This window comes from Acomys russatus, chromosome 12 (genome assembly GCF_903995435.1).
Source record: "Acomys russatus chromosome 12, mAcoRus1.1, whole genome shotgun sequence".
In the NCBI taxonomy this organism is placed as follows: Eukaryota; Metazoa; Chordata; class Mammalia; order Rodentia; family Muridae; genus Acomys; species Acomys russatus.
The window spans coordinates 14,341,364-14,367,459 of NC_067148.1; the positions used below are offsets into that span (position 1 = coordinate 14,341,364).

A 26,096-nucleotide genomic window follows, 5' to 3' on the forward strand; every position below is an offset into this window, starting at 1 on the left:
GTGTACTGCCATATCCAGTTTTTTACCATGGGTTCAGAGGAGTGAACTCAGGCCATCATGTGTGCACAGCACGTACTTTACAGACTTTATGGCAAGCACCTAGGAAGGTTTTGTTTTTAATTTTAAAGTTACATTCATTTCTGTGTGCTGTGTGTGTATGGGGGCAGGGAGTACATAATGCCATGTCTCACCAGGATAACCAAGTCTCACAAACTGTCCTAACTCCACGACAGCCTGTGGGACTTGGTTATCTTTCTACCATGTGCGTCCCAGGATTGGAGTCAGGTTGTCAGGCTTGGTAACAGGTGCCTTTATCCTGGCTTTAATATTTAACATTATGAATTCTTTTATATAAAATTATAAAAGTATTTAAATTAATATTGCAACTTGCATACTTTTGTTTTCTCTTTCAGGCATGGCTCTACATGTAATGAGCTATCTCCAGATGATATTCGAACAATAAGGACTTCTTTGTATGGGCTTATTAAATATTTTCTTTGTAAAGGTGGAACTCATGAAGAAATACAAAGTATCATAGGTTACATAGCTGCTACTAATGAAGAAGAACAGGTATTACGGCTGAGATGGATTTTTAACTGTTAAATTACTTTGTCATCTTATAAACTTACATACTTAATTGTCTAATTAATTAAATGCTATTGGATGCTGTCAGAATACTGCAATTCCAGAAGTACATTGTAATTTCTGTCTGGAAAGCACTTACTGTGATAAATACCAGAGATGAGCTATTATAAAGAGCAAGGCTTCCTTTGGCTTATGATTTGAGTTTTTTCTCCTGTTGTCATTTCCCCTTCTTGCTTCTGAGCAGCCAGGATGCACAGAGTATTTGGTAGTCGAACTGAACAAATCTGCTTCTTTTTGGTAGTCAAGAGGCAGAAGGGAGCTGGATAAGAAGGGGCCAGGGACAAGAGCTCTTTCAAAGGCATAATTCCATTTATTATTTCACCCAGCCTGTTACAATAATCTATTAACTTACTAGTCATTAGTTCATCGATGAAGTCAGTGTCCTTATGATCTGATCACCTCAGTAGTGCCTCTGCTAGCAACCAAACAAGCTTTCAGCACATGAGTCTTTAAGAAAGACACTTTATATCTAAATCATTACTCAGTTATTGCATCTGGCAGTTCTCAAGTTTTGTTTTCATAATTTTCTGTCTATATATTATCTGTCATCAAATTGAAAACTTAGCTATGCATACAATAGTATTAAACAATGCAGGTAATATAGCTATGGAATTATTCTTTTAGCCAAGTGGAATCTACATAATTAAGAAATGTTAGCAAATGACTATGAAACAAGAGTACGATTGTGAGGTTTTATAGGAGGACTTTACATGTTTAGGAGACGAGGTTAGACCCTTCTGTGGAAGAGGATTTCTTTCATATGGGCAAATAGCCGACGAATGGTTTCAGAGAGACTGAATACGTATAATAAAAGGCTATGCAAAGGAAGTAGTGACAAGCTAAAGAGACCAAAGGAAAAAACAGGGCTTTTCAGATTTAGTTAGATAACTATTTTTGAGATGTATGCCCTTCTACTACCTGACTACATGAGTGACTTGTTGTTGTTGTTGTTGTTGTTTTGTGTTGTTTAACCTGAAAAGCTCTTTGGAATTTTGGATATACTCTTCAGTCTTTTACGAACCAGTCCAACTCGAGGTCAGCTCTTCTTACTTCTGTTTGAACCAGGAAATGCTGACATACTGTATGCCTTGCTGTTAAACCAGAAATACTCGGACAAGCTAAGAGAAATCATTTTTAAGGTACAGATATTTTGTAAGCATCTTTATATTTTGGGGGCATTTGTGAGTATATAAATTTGCTCACAATGTATATATTCTCTGACTAAACTTTTTATACTTCTTTAGTTTGTATATTTTAGTTATAAATTTTTCATGGTATGTGTATATTGTAAAAACTATAATGTAAAATGGGAGGGAGGAATGAATTGGAGGATACAAGGGATGGGATAACCATTGAGATGTAACAAGAATAAATTAATAAAACAAAACAAAACAAAACAAAAAAACTCCAAAACTATAATGTAGACTTGGAGTATAGTTAAGCAGTAGAGTGCTGGCTTAGCATGCCCTGGGTTTATGTCCCTCCGCAAATCTACCAGCACATCTAAGAAACATAATAAGCGAAATCATCAAAATAACACACAAAAAATTAATATATCAGACCTTGTCTCAAAAAATTATTAACAGTAATAGTAATAATAATATCTTGACACATGAATGTGTTCTTCATACCTGCTACTTATGTACACTACTCTTTTCTTTCCTCCTTTCGTTTTTCTTTTTGATTGTTCCAGGCAGGGTTTCTCTGTGTAGCCTTGGCTGCCCTGGACTCACTTTGTATACCAGGCTGGCCTTGAACTCACAGAGGTCTACCTTCTTCTGCTTTCCTGAGAGCTGAGATTACAGGTGTGCCACACTGAGCCTGGCTACACTGCTTTTTTTTTTTTTTTTTAAAGATTTATTTACTTCTTTATTATGTATACAATGTTCTGCCTGTATGTGTGCCTGCCTGCCAGAAGAGGACCCCAGATCTCACCATAGATGGTTATAAGCCACCATATGGTTGCTGGGCATTGAACTCAAGACCTTTGGAAGAGCAGCCAGTGCTCTTAACCTGCTGAGCCATTTCTCTAGCCCCTACACTACTTTTTTATCTGCCGTATTTACACTAGAGTTTAAAACATTATTTTCCAAAATACAGATATATTTCAGTACAATTTATTGCTAATATTCCAAAATACAATGTTTTTCTGCATTGAAAAGCTTATTACTTTTTGTGACCAGGTCATGGAACAAATGCTAAAATGCACAAATGTTTATGAACGTAGTAAGCAACGTATCCGTCTTAGAGAAGTCGGCTATTCAGGAATGGGACTCCTCCTCAATGAAGTACCAGTTAACACATCTCTCATTAAAAACCTTGTTAATCAGATCATTAATGCAGGTATGACTCAGGCTAATGGCAATGATGTACTTAGGAAGTTGGCTTTCACTAGAAGATTTGTTAAAACTCCCTTTTCAGGGTGCTCTTTAAATTACCTGTTACTTGATGTTTCAAGGTGTTCCTCAGATAATACGTGTTTCTTGACCTTCCAGAACTCAGTAAATGGCTACTGAGTGATTAGCCAAGTTAATGATTGGTTTCCTAAATAAGAGAATGGTATTAAAGAAAATGTGTATGGAAGGAGCTTAAAATTTTAAAGGTACTTAAGTTCTTAAAGGTAAAATGAAAACTAATTTGAGACATATTATCTTTCCTATTTTTTTGTAGGAATTTTTATATCTGGACCACAGCCACAAACTAGTGTTTATGATAGATGCTCTGCCTGACTGTGGAAATGAGGCTCTTTATCTTGAGTGGTCTAACTGATAATCCAAAATATGTATAGAAAAATGTAGATAATAGTATTGTATCCCTGCAGTATACATAATATACTTAGGCAATCAAAGAAAGAGAAGTTATTTGAGCTTAATTGGAGTACTAGTAGCCTGAATTTTGGGGAGTGAGGAGGATTTGAACGTCCCTATAGTTCTCCTTGGAAAGTGAATAATTATTTCAGTATTTATACAATTAATACTATTCTGTCTTTGGATATCTATGGAATTTAATTTAACTTTTTTTAAATCATAGATCCGGTTATTAATTTCAGAGATCTGTTATCTATAGTATACATCTCTCACAGAACACGTGTGAATGTCCGCGTGGTCCTCTGCAGAAAGGTGAGTAAAATTTCAACATGTATCTTTGTAACAACATCATACTATGACTGTGTTTTCCACTGAGTAGTTTGTGGCAGATACATGTTTTGTGCTTGCTTGTTTCATAACAGATATTACTTTCTAAGCAGTTTCAACTGGACATGGTGGTGCATACCTGTAATTGCAGCATGTGGGAGGCCCAGGCAAAAGGATCATGAGCTGGGAGCCAGCCTGGATAGTATAGCACTACTAGCTTATATAAATACACACATACATAAATAAGTAATAAAATGGTTCTTTCAGAAAAGAATTAACTTTATGTAATTGTAAAAAATCAGTATGTCAATTTTTGTTTTGTTTTGTTCGAGACAGAGTTTCTGTGTAGCTCTGCCTGTCCTGGAACTCACTCTGGAGACCAGGCTGGTCTTGAACTCAGAGATCTATCTACCTGCCTCTGCCTCATGAATGCTGGGATTACAGCCATGTGCCACCATGACCTGCTCCAGTATGTCAACTTTTAGCTTTACTTATTTTTCTGTAAATGTTCCCCTTCCACAGTCAAACATTTACTTCTCTGCCAGAACCCTCAGTGCTTGTAGCCTTCCTTCCTACTCCCATCCATTCTGTCTTTTTCCTCTCCTGAGCTTCTTCGCCTCTTCCTCTACGCTTTCTTTTGAAGTAAATCTCACATCCCCAGTCCTTTGTGTCTCAGAAATCTTGCTGTTTCCCGGCCTCACCTTGAAGCTATGATCCTTCTGCTTCAGTTTTCTCAGTGGCTGGTGTTTTAGGCATCTACCACTACGTCTGCGACCACTCCTGGCCATTTCTAACAGATACGTCATATTTCAGAGTGTCTGATTGTTGACACTTGTTTTTTAAATTCTATGTTATTTAGGGTATTGATGCCTCTAGCTCTCTTCCATTAGCCCCTTAACCCTGGGATTAAAAAGGAACGTTACTGGGGAGAAGGGGTGCACACTCTTTTCCTTCTCCTGGCTGTTTATAGTTAATTGGTGTCTTTTGGGGCAATACCCACCTCCATCAACAGCAAACTCAGCAAGCAGTCTCCTCCGAGCTGCTACGTTGATATGTTTCTCTCAGTCCACCACATCAGCCTCTGGTCTCTTCAAACACCACATGCCACACACACCATTATTGCATGCCACATTTTCTCTCTCCATGCTCTCCTAGTTATCTCCTTCACAGTGCTAGACCACACACCTCGTCAGAAGGCAGGCAAAGACCACACCTGCACAAAACAGTGATAAGCTGTGGACAAACTAAAGCCCAAACTAAAACCCGGCACTTGGGATTTAAACAAAAACATTTATATAACATCTGACTTTTTAATTTATTTTTGAATTTTATTTTCCTTATTTATTTGTTTGCGTGTGTGCCTGTGTGAGTATGTCTGTGCTGCAGTGAGAAAGGAGAGTAGAGGACAACTTGGGGAGTGGGTTCTCCTTCTTCTGTGTGGGTCCCAGGGATCAACCCCAGGCCCTCAGGCCCTTTTCCAACTGAGCCATCTTGTTGGCCCAGTGTCTAATTTTTGACTGTATCACATGACATCATCACCATGTACTGTGCCTCATTCATAGCTACCCTCCTTTGCACGCAGTTTATGGGCCACATGTTGGATATACCTTTAAGAGTCTCTGCATCTTTTCAGCTTTGTCGATATAGTTTTCTGTAATTTGTTTATAAAAGTCCCTACGATTTGTTTTTAGTATACATTAACCTTCAGGGGGCGGGCTAGGGTGTGTGCTTCATTTTGATCATGCCCTTGACTAGTCTAGCCACCGAGCCGTCTCACCATATCGGCCTGCAAAGCTCTTCATCCCTCGCTATTCTGTGTAGTATTATGTGGTTCCTTATTGATAGACATTTAAGTTTCTTGTTTTTTTTATGTTTTATTAGCGTCTTCTTATAAATCTTTACCTATTTGTGGTAACACGTTTCTAGGATATTTTTGCATGACATGTAGTTACTGCATTCAAGTGCGTTCATTCACATTTCACATTTTGACAGATTTTGCATATTATCCTTCAAAAGAACTGTACCAGTGTACATTTTCACATTGTTCTACGTTAACTTTGCCTTGACACAGACTCTTAATGACTTGAAACAGATCATATAAATTGATTCTTTTATGTATACAATTAGATAAAAAGAGCTCCCATTCATTGTAAGTTGGCTTTTGCCCTATTCCCATTTTTCTGAGATAGCACCAGATAGATTTCCAAAGTGGCTGTACTAGTTTGCACTCCCACCAGCAATGAAGGAGTGTTCCTCTCTCCCCACATCCTCGCCAGCATGTGGTGTCACTTGAATTTTTGATCTTAGCCATTCTGATGGGTGTAAGATGGAATCTCAGAGTTGTTTTGATTTGCATTTCCCTGAAGACTAAGGAGGTTGAACATTTCTTTAAGTGTTTCTCAGCCATTTGATATTCCTCTGTTGAGAATTCTCTGTTTAGTTCCAAGCCCCATTTCTTAGTTGGGTTATTTGGTTTGGTGGTGTTTAATTTCTTGAGTTCTTCATATATTTTGGATATTAGACCTTTGTCAGATGTAGGGTTGGTGAAGATCTTTTCCCAGTCTGTAGGCTGTCGCTTTGTTCTCTTGACAGTGTCTCCTGCCTTACAGAAGCTTCTCAGCCTCATGAGGTCCCATTTATTAATGGTTGACATTAAGGCCTGCGCCGTTGGTATTCTGTTCAGGAAGTTGTCTCCTGTGCCAATATGTTCCAGGCTCTTCTCCACTTTTTCTTCTAAGTGACTTAGTGTCTCTGGTTTTATGTTGAGGTCTTTAATCCACTTGGATTTGAGTTTTGTGCAAGGTCACAAATATGGGTCCAGTTGCATTTTCTTACACATAGACCTCCAGTTAGACCAGCACCATTTGTTGAAGATGCTATCCTTTTTCCATTGAATGGATTTGGCTTCTTTGTCAAAAATCAGGTGACCATATGAGTGTGGATTTGTATCTGGGTCTTCGATTCGATTCCACTGATCAACCAGCCTGTTGCTGTGCCAGTACCATGCTGTTTTAGTTACTATTGCTTTATAGTACAGTTTGAGATCAGGTATGGAGATTCCTCCGGAGCACCTTTTATTGTACAAGATAGTTTTAGCTATTCTGGGTTTTTGTTTTTCCATATGAAGTTCAAAATTGAACTTTCAATGTCTTTAAAAAATTGTGTAGGTATTTTGATAGGGATTGCATTGAATCTGTAGATTGCTAGGGCTTCCTCAAGACCCAGCTATTCCACTCCTTGGAATATATCCAGAAGAGGCTCCAGCACACAATAAGAAAATTTGCTCAACCATGTTCATAGCAGCCTTATTCATAATAGCCAGAACATGGAAACAGCCTAAGTGTCCCTCAGTAGAAGAGTGGATAAAGAAACTGTGGTACATATACACTATGGAATACTACTCAGCTATTAAAAACAAGGAATTCCCGAAATTTGTGGATAAATGGATTGAGCTAGAAATTATCATAATGAGTGAGTTAACCCAGAAACAGAAAGAATCAAATGGTATATACTCACTTATATCTGCATACTAGCTTAAGGGGCATGTCCCACGAAAGCCTTCACTTACCAGGAAACTGGGACAGAGGGGAGGACATCCTATTGGGGCTCTAAATGAGAGAAGCATGGGAGAATAACAAAGTAGAAGGATCCAGAGGGTCCTAGAAACCTACAAGTAGAACATTATGATAGGCAGATTTGGGCCCAGGAGTCCCGCTCAAACTAAGGCACCAGCCAAGGACAAAACAGGCGGTAAACTTTAAACCCCTACCCAGATCTAGCCAATGGTCAGAACATTCTCCACAGTTGAGTGGAGAGTGGGATATGACTTTCTCATGTACTCTGGTGCCTCACATTTGACCATGTCCCCAGGAGGGGGAGACCTGGTGGCACTCAGAGGAAGGACAGCAGGTTGCCAAGAAGAGACTTGATACCCTATGAGCATATAAAGGGGGAGGTAATCCCCCTCAGGAACAGTCATAGGGGAGGGGAATAATGGGAAAATGGGAGGGAGGGAAGAATGGGAGGATACAGGGGATGGGATAGCCATTGAGATGTAACAAGAATAAATTAATAAAAAAAAATTTTAAAAAACCAAAATACAGTCATATTGTGAAAACTTAAGAGTTATAAAACTGTGAAAAAAAAATCTTTGCAAAGCAAAGCATGATCTGGAAGGAAATAAATTGGGGTATTGTACCACAGGAAGAATGGTGGAACCATGGCAGGAAACATCACTGAAGAAAAATCTCCATGCGGCTGTTACTCATTCCTTCTCGGCATTACTCATCTCTTGCTATAAAACTTGTCAGAGTTTGATTTTTCATTAGAAAAGATGTGACGATTTATATATAAGCTTACCTGCTTTGTGATTGAAATGTCTTAAAGATCTTAACCAAAATTATGACTGTTTCTAAGAACTTTTTTGGTTGGGGGATTCAAGACAGGATTTCTCTGTGTGGCCCTGGCTGTCCTGGAACTCGCTCTGTAGACCAGGCTGGCCTTGTGTATTCACAGAGATCACCTGCCTCTCTCTGCCTCCCAAATGCTGGGATTAAAGACATACCACCACCTAGCTAAGAACTTATTTTTATTTCAAAGAAGGAACTCATTTAGGAGGAATTCTTACATGTTGCCATGTGAGTGTTTATTCTTTAACTTATTTAAGCTAAATAGCATACATCTTACTGGAATTTATTTTTTGCAATTCAAGTGATTTATTTATGTTTGTTTGTTAATATAGACCTACTAAACAAATACTCTTGTAAAAGTAGTCATTAACTGGACTTTAAAAAAGTGGAAGTAGGAAGCGTTCTCCTTAGAGAATGTAAGTCCCAGTTCTGTAAAAGTGTCTTGTGTTCCCTAGATAAACTCTCCAAGCTTGTGCCTGGCACATGCCAGTCACTCAATTACACTTGCTTAACAAGTGTAATAAACTCATGAAAACTTGTTTGATTGGGATAATGATCACTTTATTACATCCAGCATGGTTTGTGGACAATCATTTTATTTTTTGTATATTTTAGCACATTTGTTCGTACATTTTTACTCTGTGCAAGAGCAATAATCAGATTAGGTAGAACCACAATATTAACTAGCTCCAAATAATATAGTCTAGTTAAGAGCATACTCCTGAGCCGGGCGGCGATGGCGCACGCCTGTAATCCCAGCACTCGGGAGGCAGAGGCAGGTGGATCCCTGTGAGTTTGAGGCCAGCCTGGTCTACAATGAGAGTCCAGGACAGCCAAGGCTACGCAGAGAAACCCTGTCTCAAGAAACAAAACAAACAAACACACACAAACATACTCCTGGGCGATAGATGGATCTGTGGGTAAGAATGGTTGCACAAGTATGAGGAACTGAGTTCAAATCCCCATCACCCACATAAAAAGCTCTGTGTGGCCATGTGTGCCTACAACCCCCGCATTTTAGAAGCTAGAGACATAAGGTAGCTGAGGCTTGCTGGCCATTATCCCAGCTCCAGGTTCAGTGAGGGACCCTGCTTCAGATGAGTGAGGTGGAGCGTGATAGAACAAAACGTGGCCTCCACGTGTATGTGTATGCATGTGCATCTGTGCACACACATTCACAACACCACATACACAGAACATAATTTGAAAGTATATCCTCTTATTGTTTCTCATTAATCAATTTGCTATTAAGATAATTAAAGAGGCCTTTTCATTTAAAAAATGTATACTTTTTGATGAAATTTGTCCTTTTTTTGGGGTACATTTTGTTTTGTGTTCTCGTTGCAGATATTACAGATTTTGCAGTCCCAGCCAGATGCAGCATACCAGATATCACAGCAAGTGGGTTGGCAAGACACCTTTGTTAGACTTTTCTTAAAAGCAAATTTTGAAAATGTAAATTATCTTCACAAACATGGGAAGACCAGTTCAGTGAAAGAAAATAAAAATTTGTCATCTGAAGATGTTAAGAGGAACTTTGAAAAACTAGATGATGAAAAAGTGACATTAGCTGATGCATCTTCGGATCATTGGAGTTTGGAAGATAGTCAGTCCCTAAACTCAAACACACCATTGTTTCAAGAAGATAGCTCTGAAGGAGAATTGTCTTTCAAGTCTGAGAATCAAGAAGAATTCTGGCATAGTAACACTTCCCATCTGAGTTTAGATCTCAGTGGAATTGATGCATGTGAACTGAGTGACAGTGGAAGCCAGTTGCCGGACAGCTCGCCCAGCACGCCATCCCCAGCAGAATCTACCAAGTCATTTTCTGTGCACTCTGACAAAGAAAGAAGCATCGCAAATGAAATGGGCTTTAATGATGACTTCTCTTTCCTTGAAAGCCAAGAGGTAAATTTGCTAGCTTTATATATCTGGTCCTTTGCAGTATGTGAGCTCTTGCTATTATTTTCCATTTACACTGTAAGGCTCATGAGCTAAAATTTAGAAAGGTGATTGCCACTAGTCACGTGTAAGTATTTTGCTTTTGTTTTGTTTTCTTTTGTTTTTGTGTGTATGTGTGTGTTTGTGTGTTTGTATATGTGTGGTGATAGGGAATGAGTATACTCGCTCGCACATGTTAGGTTGTATGTATGAATGTTTTACTTACATGTGTGTATATGTACCATGTATATGTCTCATGCTTGTGGAGGTCAAAAAGGGGCGTAGGATGTCTTAGAACTCAAGTTATGGATGGGTGTGGACCACCGTTTAGGTGCTGAGAATTGAACATGGTCTCTCGCAAGAGCAATAAATGCTCTTAACTACTGAACCATCTCTCCAGCCCCCCATCACCATCTTAAGAACAAAGGCTGCATCTTATACATCTTGTGTCTCCTGTCAATAAAGACGTATTAAAAGGGATAGGAGAGGTAGCAGTTAAGAGCATTTGCTGCTTTTCCAGAACACCCGAGGTCTGTTTCCAGAGCCCACATCAGGCAGCTCATGACTATATTTAACTCTAGCTCCAGGGGATCTGACAGCTCTGGCATTTTTTTGGCAGTTGTACTAATGTGCACATACCCACATGCAGACACATATACCCACACATAATTAAAAACAATAAACTTTTAAAATGTTAAAAAATACTTACATAAATAGTAAATATATCTACATGGTTTAATGATATATTTTAACATTTTTTCTAATATTTAGTATTACTTAATTTTTTTTTTTATAGAGATGTGAAGAGGAGCTTTTTCAGCTGCTTACAAATATTTTGAATTATGTCATGTGTAAAGGACTAGAAAAGTCTGATGAAGACACTTGGATTGAACGAGGACAAGTGTTTTCAGCACTAAATAAACCAGGAATATCAAGTGAGCTACTTCGACCATCAGATGAAATAAAATTAACGTAAGCATTCAATTACTGATTTTTTTTTTCAGTCCTCTCCCTACCCTGGAGCGAGTGGGAGTCTAAAATTAAATCCTGAACATAGGATACTAATTCAGAATATAGTAGAGGTGGAGAGGGGAAACTTTAATTTTTTTCTTCCTAGGTTTTACCATTCTAGTAGAATGTAGAAAGAAGAACAAAACAAATTCTAGTGTCAGGAGATTTAAATATATTTGAATTTAACTGATTTCAAGAGTGGTGCATGTGGCCATATAGTTGTTCTGTTTTTAGTTCTTTGAGAAACCTCCACACTGAATTTCGTACTTGCAGGGTTTATGGTCTCACCAGCTGTCTTGGAAGGTTCCTCTCGCCCCATACTGTTGTGGTTAATTTAAAGGTACGGCCTAATAAATGTTTATTAGTAGGCTATAAATACTACAGCAGTATTTTACCCATTATCAATCAATAAAAACACAGACACCTGTTATATTTTATAATAGCCTTGGTTCACCTGGGGCAGGAGAGATATTAATCCCCTAAGATAATCCCATAGTGGGGCAAGTATAGGATCCCTGCCCCAATCCCATGCCACCTGCTTCTGATAATTTCTTTCAGGCTAACTTCCATTCATAATCCCAGATACTTGGTAGTGTTCTTCATCTGGGCCAAATCCTCCATCCGCGGACACTCATGGTGTCCTCCTTGCTTCTCCTCTTTCCTCCCTTGTCTTCCTCTCAAGATCCTCTTTCTGTCTCTGACTGCTTCCCTGCCCTAGAACCACTTTGTCCCCAACGCCCACAGACTTTAGACACATCTGTCACATTTGGCCTGCCCAGGTGTGTTGGCTTTTTATTGGTCAAACAGGGATAAGATTTTAGGCAAGGTTACAAACATTTTGTAGTACATGACTCTGCTCATTTGGGCAGCAACCAGACCAACCCCCAGCACCACACCTTCACCACTGTTTGTTGTCATTTGTTCCAACTAGAGTGAGATGGAATCTAAAAGCAATTTTACTCTGTATTTCCCTGATTTTTAGGGACATGAAACACTTTTTTAGTATGTATTGATTGTATTCTTTGGAGAACTATCTAGCAGTTCATTAAATAATTTCTTTGGATAGCTTTTGGGGGAGGGGCTTAATTTTTATGGTTTTTTTTTTTTAATTTTTAATTTTTTTTATTAATTTATTCTTGTTACATCTCAATGTTTATCCCATCCCTTGTATCCTCCCATTCTCCTCCCCTCCCCCCCCCCCATTTTCCCATTAGTCCCCTCTCCTATGACTGTTCCTGAGGGGGATTACCTCCCCCTGTATATGCTCATAGGGTATCAAGTCTCTTCTTGGCAACCTGCTGTCCTTCCTCTGAGTGCCACCAGGGGACGTGGTCAAATGTGAGGCACCAGAGTACATGGGAAAGTCATATCCCACTCTCCACTCAACTGTGGAGAATGTTCTGACCATTGGCTAGATCTGGGTAGGGGTTTAAAGTTTACCGCCTGTATTGTCCTTGGCTGGTGCCTTAGTTTGAGCGGGACCCCTGGGCCCAAATCTGCCTATCATAATGTTCTACTTATAGGTTATAGTTCTTTACATATTTGAGATACTAATCTGTGGGAGGTTTCTCTTCAGTGTGGTGATCCTTTGCCTTTGGCTCTCCAAAAGCTTTTTAATTTCATGTTCTTCCATTTGTCAGTTCTTGCTGTTATTTCTTGTGCTGTTGGAGCCTCTATAGGAGGTTCTTAGCTATATCTTGCATTTTCCTGTATGATTTTCAACATATCAGGTCTTGAATTAAGGTCTTTGACCCATTTTCAATGGATTTTTATGCAACATGAGAGATATCTATCTCTTATCATTTATTCTTCAACATGGCCAGCACTATTTGATAGTTACTCTCCAAAATACGTTTATCTTTGTAAAAATTATTGTGACTCTGGCTGTGTGACTTACTTCCCAATCATTTATTTTATTGTTCTGTGTATCTTTTTGTGCTTGCACCACACTGTTTTGATTCTATTGCTCTGTGATACATGTGAGATCTGGTGTGATTCTTTCCATTTGCTTTTTGTGCTTTGGCTGTATGAGGTCTTTTGTGCTTTTATATGAATTTTAGGGATTTTTTCCTAGCTGTATGAAGGTTGTCATGAGAGTTTGACGGGGATGACATTGAATCTGTAGGTAATATAAATATTGTCACAGTATTCTTCTAATTCATGAGTCTGGGAGGTGTTTTCATTTTCCAGTGTTGTATTCTATTTTATTAGTGTCTGAGGTTCCTATTGTAGAAGTGATTCACTTTCTTTGTTAGGATAGCTCATAGGCTTGTTGTTGTTGTTGTTGTTGAAGCTATTCTGAATGAGGTGAGATGTTCCCTGGCCTACCCTGCCCTGATTTTTTTCTCTGGAAGTTTGCTATGTGTTAGGGTGATTTTGTACATTCTTACTTTGTTGAAAGTATTTCTTAGTTTTAGAGGCCTACTGGTTGAGTGTAAGGTTATGTACATTGTAAGTAGTACATTTGACTTCTTTCTTTTCTAATTGCTGCACCCCTTTTCTTTGCTTTGTTCTAGGAAATATTTTTAGCACTACATTGAATAACAGGAGATAATAGACACTTGAATTTTAGAGGAAATGCTTTCATTTCCCCACCCTGTCATTCAGTATAATGTCAGCAATTGATCTTTCATGTTGTCTTATGTTAAGGGTGTTTCTTCTAGTCTTATTTTTTATTTAGGGCTTTTTTCATGAAGGAGTGTTGAACTTTGTTGAGGGTCTTTTCTACCTCTAATGTGATGATAATGTGACTTTTGTTCTTATGTCTGTTTATATACTGTATTATATTTAGTGGTTTTTGTTTGTTGAACCATCCCTAGTAAATGTTGTTTTTATTTCCTCAAATGAGGGGGATAAGATGACTGTTGCAGGATATTTGATCTCATTGTGAACCTCAAGATTGTGGATTGTAAAACCCTGTTTCTTGTTTGGTATGGTTAATCCAAGAATTTTGTTTGTTGTAAACAGGTGATTGTGGTGTGGTTTAGTCAGCCCTAACACACATATTTAAGAGCTTTCTGTACACAGGATTTAATAAAGTAACTCTAGGTCAAGAGGCAGAACAAGTAACCAGATGGCAGAGATTAAAGAGCAGGAGGGACTTAGAGTTGACGGATTTTTAAGACAGTGTGGATAAGAAAAGGCTTTTCAGCTTTGAGCTAGCAAGTCTTTGGCCTTGGTTTTTTTTTGGCTTTTTCCTCCTGGGCTATCAGCCCAGCTAATGAGCTTTTTGGGCTTTTTCCTCTGAGACATGAGCTGAGTAAGAAGGTCAGCTGGGTGTTTTCTCTGCCTCTCTGAGCTAGCTGGTTTTCACCCCAGCATCTGACTTCTGAGTCTTCATTGGTAAAATTGAATGGTTGAGAGTTACTTTTTTTTTTTTTTTTTTTTTTTAAACAACAGATGAGAGTTGTTCCCAAGCCTTTCTAGATCTTTCTGAACTCTCACTGGCTGATTCAACTCAGCTGTTCTTTCCCAAACTCTTCTCCAAACTGACTGATTCAAAGTGGCTTCTTTTAGCTTCTGACTGAATTGCTCTACCTGGTCTCAAACTAATTCTGGCAATATGTTTTAATCTTCTCATTCTCTTCCCCTGTGTCTAATGTGTTCTCTCTACAACTGGTCTCTGTAAAACTGTTCTGGTAAAAGTCTCTCAGTAAAAAAGTTCTGTTGGGTGTAGTGGTGCTTACTTGTAATCCCAGCATCCGGGGAGGCAGAGGCGGTGGGATCTCTGTGAGTTCAAGGCCAGCCTGGTCTACAAAGTGAGTCCAGGATAACCAAGGCTACACGGAGAAACCCTGTCTCAAAAAAAACCCAACAAAACAGAAGTAAAACAAAAACGTTTATTTCTCTTCCTAAGATCCTCTTAAGAAGCCTCTCTTTCCTATCCTATTTCATGAGAGTTGGGTGTATCCTATCTCTGACTTATTCTGTCAAATATTTCTCTGATTCATCACCTTGCCCCTCAATTAAATGTCACTTTCTAACATGGCTGCTTCTTTTTATAAACTAATTTTACCTTCATTGTTTGGAATTAAAGGTGTGTACCAAGGGTGAGTCTGTATTCCAGCCAGATCATACTGTAATCCCGGGTGTCTCTGCATTCCAGCTGGATCACATAGACCTAGGTCTTTGGATGTGATGTTTGCCAGAGCAGGCATGTTGCTGGAGTAAAATTTCTCTCCAATCTTTGTACTCTAGAATGAAGCCAATTTAGTCATGGTAAATAATCTTGTCAATGTGCTCTTGCACTTGGTTTGCAAAATTTTTATTGAATTTTTTTTGGTTTTGTTATTTTGTTTTTTTCTGAGACAGGTTTCTCTGTGTAGCCTTGTCTGTCCTGGACTCACTTAACCAGGCTGGCACTGAATTCAGAGAGATCCTCCTGCTTCTGCCTCCCTGAGTGCTGGGATTATAGGCGTGTCCACCACACCTGCCTAAAGAATTTTTTCTTGTTATTTTGTGTCTTTGTTACTTTTCTATAGCTGTGATAAAACACCACGACCAAAACGACTTATGAAAGTGTTTAATTTGGAGTTCATGGTTCCAGGGAGTTAGAGCCTAGGATCATCATGGTGGGGAGCGTGACAGCAGGCCTGGCACTGGAGCTTACACCGTGGTGTCCAAGGAGGAGATAAAGCTAACACACAACCTTCAACAGGCCACACCTCCCAGTCCTTCCTAACCAGCTGCATCAATTGGGATCAAGTACTCAAGCATAGGAGCCTGTGGGGGCCGTTCTCATTCAAACCACCGTTTTGAGCCTGTATCTGGTTTGAGTATGAGGGTAATTGGGGCTTCACAGAAGGGGTCCAATAGTGTTCCTTACTTGGCTATTTCACAGAACAATTTAAGGAGTGTGCTGGTTAGATTTTGTCAACTAAACACTAGCTACCATCATTTGGAAAGAGAAACCTTATTTGAGGATATGCCTCCGTAAGATTGACCTATAATAAAGCTTGTAGAGCATTTTCTTGATTAATGCCTGATGTGGGAGGGCTCAGTTCACTGGGCAGTACCAACCCTAGGCAGCTGGTCCTTGGTAAAATACGAAGGCAGCTTGGATATGCCATGAAGAGCAAGCCAATAGGCAGAGTTCCTCCATGGTTGTTGTTTCAGTTTCTTCCCTCAGTGATGAACTGCAACATGTGAAAACACGCGTGCGCATGCACACACACACTTTCTTCTCCAAGTTGCTTTTGGTCATAGTCTTTATCACAGCAATGAAAAAGGAGCATTAGTGTTCACTAAAAAGGCTGGAGGAGGACATCAGGTGTCTTCCTCTGTTTACCTCCACTTTATTTTTGACTGAATAGAGGTTGCCTAGCATGATCCTGGGATTCACACTGCCAGTCCCTCCTTCACATCCCCATCCCCTACATCAGTAGTCCTGGGGATACAGGCATTTGTGCACATTCCTGGCTTCTGTGTGGGCACGCCAACCCAGGTCCTCTTGCTTGCATTGGAAGCACTCTTACCTGTTTGCCCATTTCCCTGTGTATGTGTAGTACTTTCAGTATCTTATGCAGAGCTAGCTTGCTCATCAGTGAACTGCCTTAGTTTGTTGTGTCTTGAGAGCTCCTTCTAACTCTGTAGTCACTATTAGATTTCAGGACTTGAAAGGTATTATTCTAGGCTCATAGGCCTTTTAGTGTCACTGTCAAAAGCTCTGATCTTTTGTTTGGAAATTATTTTTCTTTGTAGGTAGGTTGACATTTTTCCTGTACAGCTTTTAATATTGTTTCTTTGCTTTGAATGTTTTCCTTCTTGATTATAATATGTTGTAGAGAAGTTGTTCATTGATCTACTTGAGGCTGCAAATTCCTCTTCTGTTCTGAGTCTTGTTTTTCTAGATTTGGGATATTTTCTGCTGAGATTTTATTGAATAGATTTTCTTTGCTTTGCACACTTCTCTGAGCTGCTGCTTCCCTGTGGATTCTTAGATTTGCTTTTTAGTCATGTGTAGAGTTCTTGCACACTATGGTCATAGCTATTTTATCTTGATTAGTATCTGAATGTAGTATCCCATTGGCCTTGTTCTTTGTTCAGGACAGTCTCTCCTTTTTGTGTATGTTGGTGTGAAGATGTATGTAGACAGGCATATGTGCAGGTACGTGTGTGTGCGTACACACATGTCTTTGGAAGTCATCTTCAGGTATCATAGTTCCTCTGGTTTGTCTACCTTATTTTAAGAAAAGCATCCCTCAGTGGGTTCTGGAGCCCTCCAGTTAAGCTTGGCTGTCTGGCCAACAAGCCCCAGCTCTAGATTCCCAGCATTGGGATTATAAGCATGTGCCACCATGCTCTGCTTTTTATGTGGATGCTTACATGGCTGTCACAAGCACTTTACTGACTGAGCTGTCTTCTCAGTCCCTCCATCTGTATAGCACTGCCCAATAATAATGACAGCAAAAATAATGAACCAAAAGAATTAGATGAATACACAATGGAAATAAAAGTATAAAAGCCTCCATTAAAAACATAAAAACATAAAAATACAAGATTTAGAGAAAGCACCATAAAGTAAAAATATTTGTCAAGGGGAAATCAAGAGAATAAAATACTTTTTTTTAAAGATAAAGGATGATATGTTGAAATGAGTTCTTTTCTTCTTGCATCCTTTATAATTGGAAGCTCCAGTTATATGCATCGGTACTGGTACCTTGAACCTCTGTGCCCCTGATTTTGCTATGGTTACATTGTTGGCTGAGTTTGGATAGTGTATTAGTTTGGTCTAGTGTATCCTGCATAACAGATCTGTCTTCATGTTGGTAGTTTCCAGTCTTCCTGTTCCAGGAACCTCTGATAGTCCATGGGATTGGCAGGTTCTGTCATCCTCCTGAGATTATCCAGATAGTACCCTCCAGTGTAACATTTTTTCTGGGAAGTAGCACCCAAGTGTGTTGGGAATATGATTATATGAGGTAACCACAACCCACAGATCTGTACCGGCGGCTTGTCTGTCTTAATGCTTTCTAGACTTTTTGAGTCTTTTCTTTTTAAGACTTATTTACTTATTATTATGTATACAATGCTCTGCCTGCATGTACACCTGCAGGTCAGAAGAGGGCATCAGGCACAATTGACAGAGTATCGTGGCAGGCGTGCACCACCATTCCTGCTGGTGACTCAGTTTTTAACACTGGATTCTCAAGTTGATGTCTGCTCACTGCCTTTCCAGTCAGAGAGAGTGGCAGAAAGGCTTTTTCCTTCACTGCTGGCTCATCCATGAGAGAAATCACTGTCTCACTCAGCTTGCAGCTCTGGGCTTGGCTTCAGGGTAGGGCTGCCATGTCTTGCTGGCTTAACCTTGGAAGGCAGCTTCTGCTTGCCTCTCCCTCGCAGAAGTCTCGGAGCCTTCAGCTGGGCTTCCTTCCTGTCTCTTCCTCCACAGCTCCCAAGTATGCCTCCACCACCTCTATTAATTTCTAATGTTCTTCTCTGTGGTGTTTTGTTTTGTTTTGTTTGAGTAGAGTCTCTTTCTTCTCTTAGTCTAAGTTTTCCTTCTTACTGCATCACATAGAAGCAGCCTCCATTTCCCCCAGGAATCCTCCATCTACAACCTCAGTGGCAGCCTGCTGTGAGACTATATCTTTGGAGTTGCAGTGCTGCTAATAAGTAACTGGTTTGGGGTTTTTTTGTTTTTTCTAAGCTGATAATGGTTTTAATAGGACTTTGTTTTACACTTAGTTTGTTGCAGAAGATGTTAGAATGGACAGTCACAGAAAACAGAGATGCAAAAAGTAGTGCTGTAGCTGCTGAGAATGCCTTCCGACTCATGCTGATCACACAGGACTTTCTGCAGTCAGAGGGACTGGCGAATTCAAACGTGTGGACTGAGAAGGTTAGTAACGGCCTTTTGAAGGTGCGTTCTAAGGCCCAGTGTGGTGGCCAGAGCCTGGGATTTTAGCCTCTAAAGGAGTGAGGCAGAAGGATTGGCACAATTTAAGTCCAGTATGGGATCCAGTTACTGTCAGTTCCTGGTCATCCTGAGCTACAATGTGATACACTGTTGCAACAAAACAAAATATAAATGGATAAATATTTTAGGTACCTTAAAGAATTATTTAAAGAAAGAAATTTTGCATCACTTCTTTTTGTAGCTTTAATGCTTAATCAGGTGCGGTAAACATGTATAAGAGAAAGAGTCAACTGATTTTGTTCTTACAATGGTTTTCTTTGGGGAACTGCACATTGAACTACTTGTGCAGTGTTTATGATTAGTGCTCTTAAATAAAGATTATCATCACATTTTAAAAATGAATGCTCTTAGTTCTCAATTTTTCTCTGTTACAGCTTTTAGAAGATGCCACTCAGCTCCTTGACTGTCTGTCAGTATGGTATTCTGAGAGTCCAGTCTGGATAAAACTCTCTCAAATTCAGATCCAGTTGCTTCTAGAATTCATTGGAAGAGGCAGTTTGCAGGTTTGGTATTTGTTTCATGCTATTGTTTTTAATCTTCTCACATGCCATAATTACGGATGATAAAACTATACAATAATGACTTTTCAGTATTTTAAAAATTACATTGTATTTATTTTACATTATTTGCCTGCACTATGCACAAATGTTCCATGTAGATCAGAGACCACTTGTGGAAGTCAGTCTCTTAGTCCACCACATGGGTTTTGGGATCAAACTCCTGTCATAAGCTTTGTGGCATACACCTTTACCTGTTAAACCATTTCCCAGACTCCATTTACAGTTTTTTTTCTTAAGTGCCAAAAAATACTACATCACTTGAAATTTCAATTTTGTAAGATCAGAAAGGAGCTTAAGAAACAGTGTTTTAGGCCAGGCAGTAGTGGAGCACGCCTTTAATCCCAGCACTCAGGAGGCAGAGGCAGGCAGATCTCTGAGTTCGAGGCCAGCCTGGTCTACAAAGTGAGTCCAGAACAGCCAAGGCTACACAGAGAAATCCTGTCTCGAAAAAACAAAACAAAAAAGAGTGCCCCCCCCCCCCAGACCCAGGACTCTACGTGATTCTGCTGTTTCCTTTTATAGTGTTTCTCATAGGTCATCTGCATTCAGTATAGTTTTCTAGTTGCTAAATAGCTGGCAGAGATATTTATGTATGTTAATTTTAAGAATGGTATTTTTAGGGAAAACAATTTATTATAATTTTCTTCTTGCACTCTTTTCCTGCCTTACTAATCCAAAATTTTATACTCTGTATACTTGCTCATTTGTCACAAATTATGTGCGTGCTGTTATGTACACTGTTTTGCTAGATTTTAGAACTAACTACAAAATGTGTTTATTATTCTTATTGTAAATTAAAATGTGAAAGGTTAGAAAATTGCTCTGATATTTTGTCGTTTTTCTATTCTCATTGTGTACTTTTAGTCATGATAAATATTTGATATCGATTTACTTCTTCTGTTTGTTTTTGTGTGTGTGTGTGAGAGTGAGAGAGAGAGAGACAGAGGCAGAGACACAGAAAGACACAGACGGAATACACATCTGTGTCACAGCGTGCCTGTGGAGGTCAGAGGGCAAAGTTGGGTGGTGTTCTTCAACTTCTGCCTTCATTTCGAGCAGGATCTTTTTTGTTGTTTACTGCTTTGTTCACCAGGCCAGCTGACCTGTGAGAGTCCAGGGACTCTCCTGTGCTGGTTTTTCATCTTGCTATAGGAGTGGTGGAATTACAGCCAACCACTAACATGTTCAGCTTTTATGTGGACTCTACAGATTCAGCCTTGGGTCATCATGTTTGCATGGCAAAATGTTACCTACTGAGCCATCTCCCTAGCTCTGTTTTCTTCTTACCTCATACAGGGGATTAGGATGAGACTTGTTTCCAGTGCTGTCCTAAGCTAGGTGTACTGTTGCTAAGCCTGTTGCAGAAAAGCTCTAATCCAGTGGTTGTATTCTCATTCCTTCTTCCTCAAACCCTTTTTCATTAGCTGTTTCCTCTTCAGTGCTAGACAGTAAATGAATAGTAATGGGGAGTTTTCTTTTGCTTGGGATGTGCTCTTAATATGTGTTTGCCCTAGGAAGTTTAAGGTTAATTAAATTTCTAGTTAAGGATCCAGTGTAAAACACTGAGCAGCAGAGGTTATAGGTGAAAGGCAGAGCTGTACAGAGGGATGGAATCACACCACCATGCAACAGATCCACTTAAGAGGTTTAATAGGGAGATACAGGAACTGCCTCCGGAGACGTGGGGTGGGGGGGGGGGGGTGGAGGAGATAAAGAGATAGTGAAAGGTAGAGAAGAGTGAGAGAGGTAAAAACTGAGAGCGTGTCGCGGAGAGGGTCTGTTCTTTTATATGCCCCTGGGCAGGGCCACGCCCCGTGGCAGGTAAACAGTGACATCACAGGTAAGTGGACTGTTGGAGAACCCTAACACCCAGATTTCTTATATACTATGTGTTCAAATAGTTAGGGTTCCATGTGACAAAACAACAAAACAGACTTATTCAGAGTTGTCCTCTCTCACCACATGTTGTTCCCTTAAGGATGCTAATGACTACCAAGGGCAATAGAGCTGTTTTCAACTTCATTTGTCCCCCAAGGAGTATGTGCTACTTCCTGCAGTCACTGGCCGCAGATGGCTCTCCACAAGTCTGTTGTGTTTCTGGTTACTATGTGACTGACTGCTCTGTTATCTATTTTGTTGTTATTTGTTTCTGTTGTGGGTTTTTGTTTGTTTGGTTGCTTGTTTGGGGGCAGGGTTTCTCTAGTTAGTCCTGGTTGTCCTAGAGTGTTTTGTTTTGTTTTGAGAGGTAGTCTCTCTACATAACCCTGGCTGTCCTGGAGCTCACTAAATAGACCAGGCTATCCTCAAACTCACAGAGATTTGACTACCTGTGCCTCCCGAGTACTAGGATTAAGTGTGTATGCCACCACGTGTTAATTGTCCATTCTTCTTCTTTTTTTTTTTTTTTTTTTTTTTTTTTCTTTTTAAGTTTTTTTGTATAGTGAACATCTCTGGAAGATAGAAGCCGTGTTTCTCCCTGAGGAGCCACTCTGTGTGTGACGTCTTGTAGTTTTTATGTCACTTATAATTGGAGTTGGGGAGGTAGTACAGATGGTGACAGTGTGCTTGTTAAAATGTTTGTAGATCTTTGTCTTTCACCAAATAGTTTCATGTTTTATCCCAGTGACTATGAAACTGGGACACACTTAACTTTTTAGCTTGGAAGTAAAGTAAGATACATAATTATTGACAGTTTAAATATATAAAACTTCTGAAGTATTGGAGTGAGGCAGATCTTTTGTTGGTATTACATGTTTGATTTAGTCTGCTCTTTTTTCATCTAACCTTTCTTCTTCCAGGTGTGTGCAATGGCATCAGCTAAACTAAATACACTTCTTCAGACCAAAGTGATCGAAAATCAAGATGAGGCATGCTATATTTTAGGGAAACTAGAACATATTCTAAATCGATCAATCAAGGAACAAACAGAAATCTACTCATTTCTGATTCCTCTTTTCCGTACTCTGGTGTCTAAAATTTATGAGCTTCTTTTCATGAACTTGCACCTGCCTTCCTTGCCTGTTACCAGTGGAAGCGCTTCTTTGTTTGAAGATTTTCAAGAATACTGCAATTCAAGTGAATGGCAAGTTTACATTGAAAAATATGTAAGTTTTAAAAATGATATTTTATGATTCATTTGGTTATATGTGTGCACACATGAGTGTATGCATGTGTGTAAGTGCGGGTGTGTGCCACACATAGACAGAAGAAGAGGGTGTGAAATCCCGTGGAGCCCAGGATGCCTGCAGTGCTATATGAGTGCTGGGACCTGAACCCCAGTCCTTGTGATTGCTCTCAGCAACTACTCTCTTAACTGTTGAGCCATTTCTGCATTCCCAAAGCTTTTTTGAGTAAGACTTTTCTTCTGATTTATCATTTTTATAGAGGAGTGTGTAAATTCTATGTATTCTTTCTTTCTTTAAAACTAAGATTGTACCTTACATGAAGCAGTATGAAACACATACATTTTATGATGGTCATGAGAACATGGCACTTTACTGGAAGAGTTGTTACGAAGCCTTAATGGTGAATATGCATAAAAGAGACCGAGAGGGAGGAGAAAGTAAGCTAAAATTTCAGGTAAAAACTATTCAGTGTTTTCTAAATCGAGTTTTTCATGTTGGCTACAAGCATTTACTATTCATATTTGGATCTGGATTTGGAAACAAATATAGTCTAAAATATTTAATAATTGGGATAAAACTATTGATCAGTAACCATTTTAATAGTAAAACATGACATATAATGATTATGTAAACTTGTTAAGTTTAAAATCTATTGGTAGGTACTGCTAATATATCTTGATGTACCCTCATACAAATAAATTCAATTAGAAACTTTAAAGTGTGTGTGTGTGTGTGTGTGTGTGTGTGTGTGTGTGTGTGTGTGTGTACCTGAATATATGTTTGTGCCTCTGTATATGTGTGCAGGAGTCTGAGAGGCCACAAAGTGATGCTGGATCCCTGGAGCTGGAGTTACTGCAGTTGTGGACTACTGTGTTGGTGCTGGAACTGCTTCTTCTGTAAAAGCAAGAGGCACTCTTAACTCCTGAGCCATCTATCCAGTCCTGTACCTTAACTAAAAATAAACAAATACAAGAAGGGGAATAGGGGAAATCGACAAATCTAAAACCTAGCTCATCAAAATGTTAGCAAAGTCAATAAACTTCTCATCATTTTGACAAATACGAGAGAAAAATGACTTACAGCAGAAATGAAAGAGGGAGTGTCACCATCAACCCCACAGATAGCATGACAGCTGTGTGTTCCTTAGTATATAGAAATATGATTACTCAGATCCATCAAGTTCTTGGTAGACACAGGTTTTAAAATGTAGAGATAAACTGCATAGTCTTTTATCTATTAATAAATTTAATTTGTCAGTTGGGTATGGTGGCACATGCCTTTAATCCTAGCACTCAGGAGGCAGAGGCAGGTGGATCGCTGTGAGTTCGAGGCCAGCCTGGTCTACAGTGTGAGTCCAGGACAGCCAAGGCTACACAGAGAAACCCTGTCTTGAGAAAAAAAAAAGAAAGAAAGAAAGAAAGAAAAAATTATATTTACATATCTTTAAAAAGAGAAGTTGCAAGGCCTAAGTGGTTTACTGGCAAATTCTGCCTCACTTAATTTGCATGTTTATTTTTTGAAGCAGGGTCTCATGTTGCCCCTCCTGGCCTTGAACTGATTTTCTGTACCTGCAAAGATAACTTTGAACTTAGGACTTCATGCTTTCACTTTCAGAACACTGGTACAAAATACTTGCTACTATATCCAGTTCGTAGTTTTTGTTAATCGATCCTGGGGCCTGCTACAGCAGGTAGGCATGCCACCAGCCAAGCCATCCCAGCCTGCTGCCAAACACAGAGTGAAGACTTTTATCCACACGATGAGGATGAGTCGATACCTAGTTCTCATGAAGCTTTATGACTTCCTCAGTTTTCTCAGCAGTGATCTGTTTTAGTGTTGTATCTCTGATCGCTGATTTCCTTAAGTCTGCTAACAGCTACAATTTATTGACAGCTTGTTTTTCTTGAGTTATAGTAGGCATTTTAGATTTTTTTTAAAGATAATCTCATGTATTCCACCATGACCTCAAACTTGATATACACCTAAGGATAACTTTAAACTCTTCCTGACTTTACCAACTTAGTGATGGAATTACAGGCATGCACCACCACACTTGGAGTGCTTGGGAACAGACTCGGGTTGTTAGGCTCAGCAGTCGATGCCTTTTACTGAGCATCAGCCAAAGTGTGTATGTGTGTGTGTCTGTGTGTTTGCTACTTACTTTTCTGTGAGTTAAAAAATAATCTTAAGCAGAACATAGCTGAAATCCTACCATTCTCATCAAAGGTGAAATATTGTAATGAACTAAGAAAATCATGTTGTTATCTCCTCATATGCTGGTTTTTTAGTCAAATTTAAAAATTGTAAATATATTACTCTCCCCCTTTTTTTCTGTTTATATCAGGAATATTTTGTGGAGCCATTTAACCGAAAAGCACGCCAAGAGAACTTGAGGTACAATAACATGATTAAACAACTTAGCAGTCAGCAGTTGGCTGCTTTCAGACACTGGAAGGCAATACGGCTATATCTTACGTGTGAAAGAGGACCTTGGGCTGAAAAGTAGGTGCATATTTTGTCTTTCAGAACTGTGACATTAAACTTTGAAGCCAATTATCTCTTTATTTCAGTTCTTTAGAATGTACTTCAAGTTTATTGTCTGTTTATGAATTTGCGGGTGATGATTAGAGGTCTGCATGTGTGTGGCATATATCATGTGGTCGGTGCTCCTTTTACTCTGATATTGCATGATTAGACTTGACACTCAGGGTTAGATGACAGCGCCTCTGCCTTTCTGACGTCACCTCGTTGAGCTAGAGTTAGTGATGCTTTGTACTTCAACATTTTACAGCTTAACACCACCACTTCCGTTCTGATGTACATATTTTATAGCCCTTGTTTTTAAAAAGTAGTAAAGTAAATCTTTTGTTTATCTTTTTGACCAGCCGATAAAAGGATAAATATTTAGTTGTTTTCAGGCTTTGAGCTAATGATAGTGCTTCTGTGGACGGTTGTGTCAAAATGTTGCTTTGAAAGCCTGCTTTTAATCTATTAGGGGAAAATAATGCATGTTCAATTGCTAGGTCATATTTCATGTTCAACATGGCAAGAATTGTAAAAAATGGACAATATATGTTTTCCAATTTCACCACATTCTAACCAATTCTTGTCATTTTCTAGTTTTTCAAATGGCCTTCCCATTGTGCATATAGCTAAAAGTATTGAGCAATATTTTGTGTGCTTGTTGGACATTTGTATATCTTCTTTGAAAAAATGTTGGCCTGTTTCCTTTGCCTAGTTATCACATTGAGTTGATTGACTTTTTGTTGGTGTGTGTGTGCGCGCGTGCGTGTGTGCATGCACTCAGTGACTCTCTGCTAGTGACTTGCAAATATGTGGATGATATTTCACTT

General features: G+C 39.2%; 1 protein-coding gene across 1 annotated transcript in view; it reads left to right on the top strand.

The window, feature by feature from the left end:
- Nbeal1 (neurobeachin like 1) overlaps nt 1-26,096 on the top strand; it is a 147,238-nt gene that overhangs the window by 74,913 nt on the left and 46,229 nt on the right. Inside the window, 11 exon segments of the mRNA XM_051153879.1 lie at nt 414-570; nt 1,626-1,784; nt 2,829-2,988; nt 3,676-3,764; nt 9,536-10,096; nt 10,926-11,101; nt 18,827-18,980; nt 19,433-19,561; nt 22,417-22,722; nt 23,048-23,197; nt 25,088-25,245. Coding sequence (XP_051009836.1) covers nt 414-570; nt 1,626-1,784; nt 2,829-2,988; nt 3,676-3,764; nt 9,536-10,096; nt 10,926-11,101; nt 18,827-18,980; nt 19,433-19,561; nt 22,417-22,722; nt 23,048-23,197; nt 25,088-25,245 — 2,199 coding nt within the window.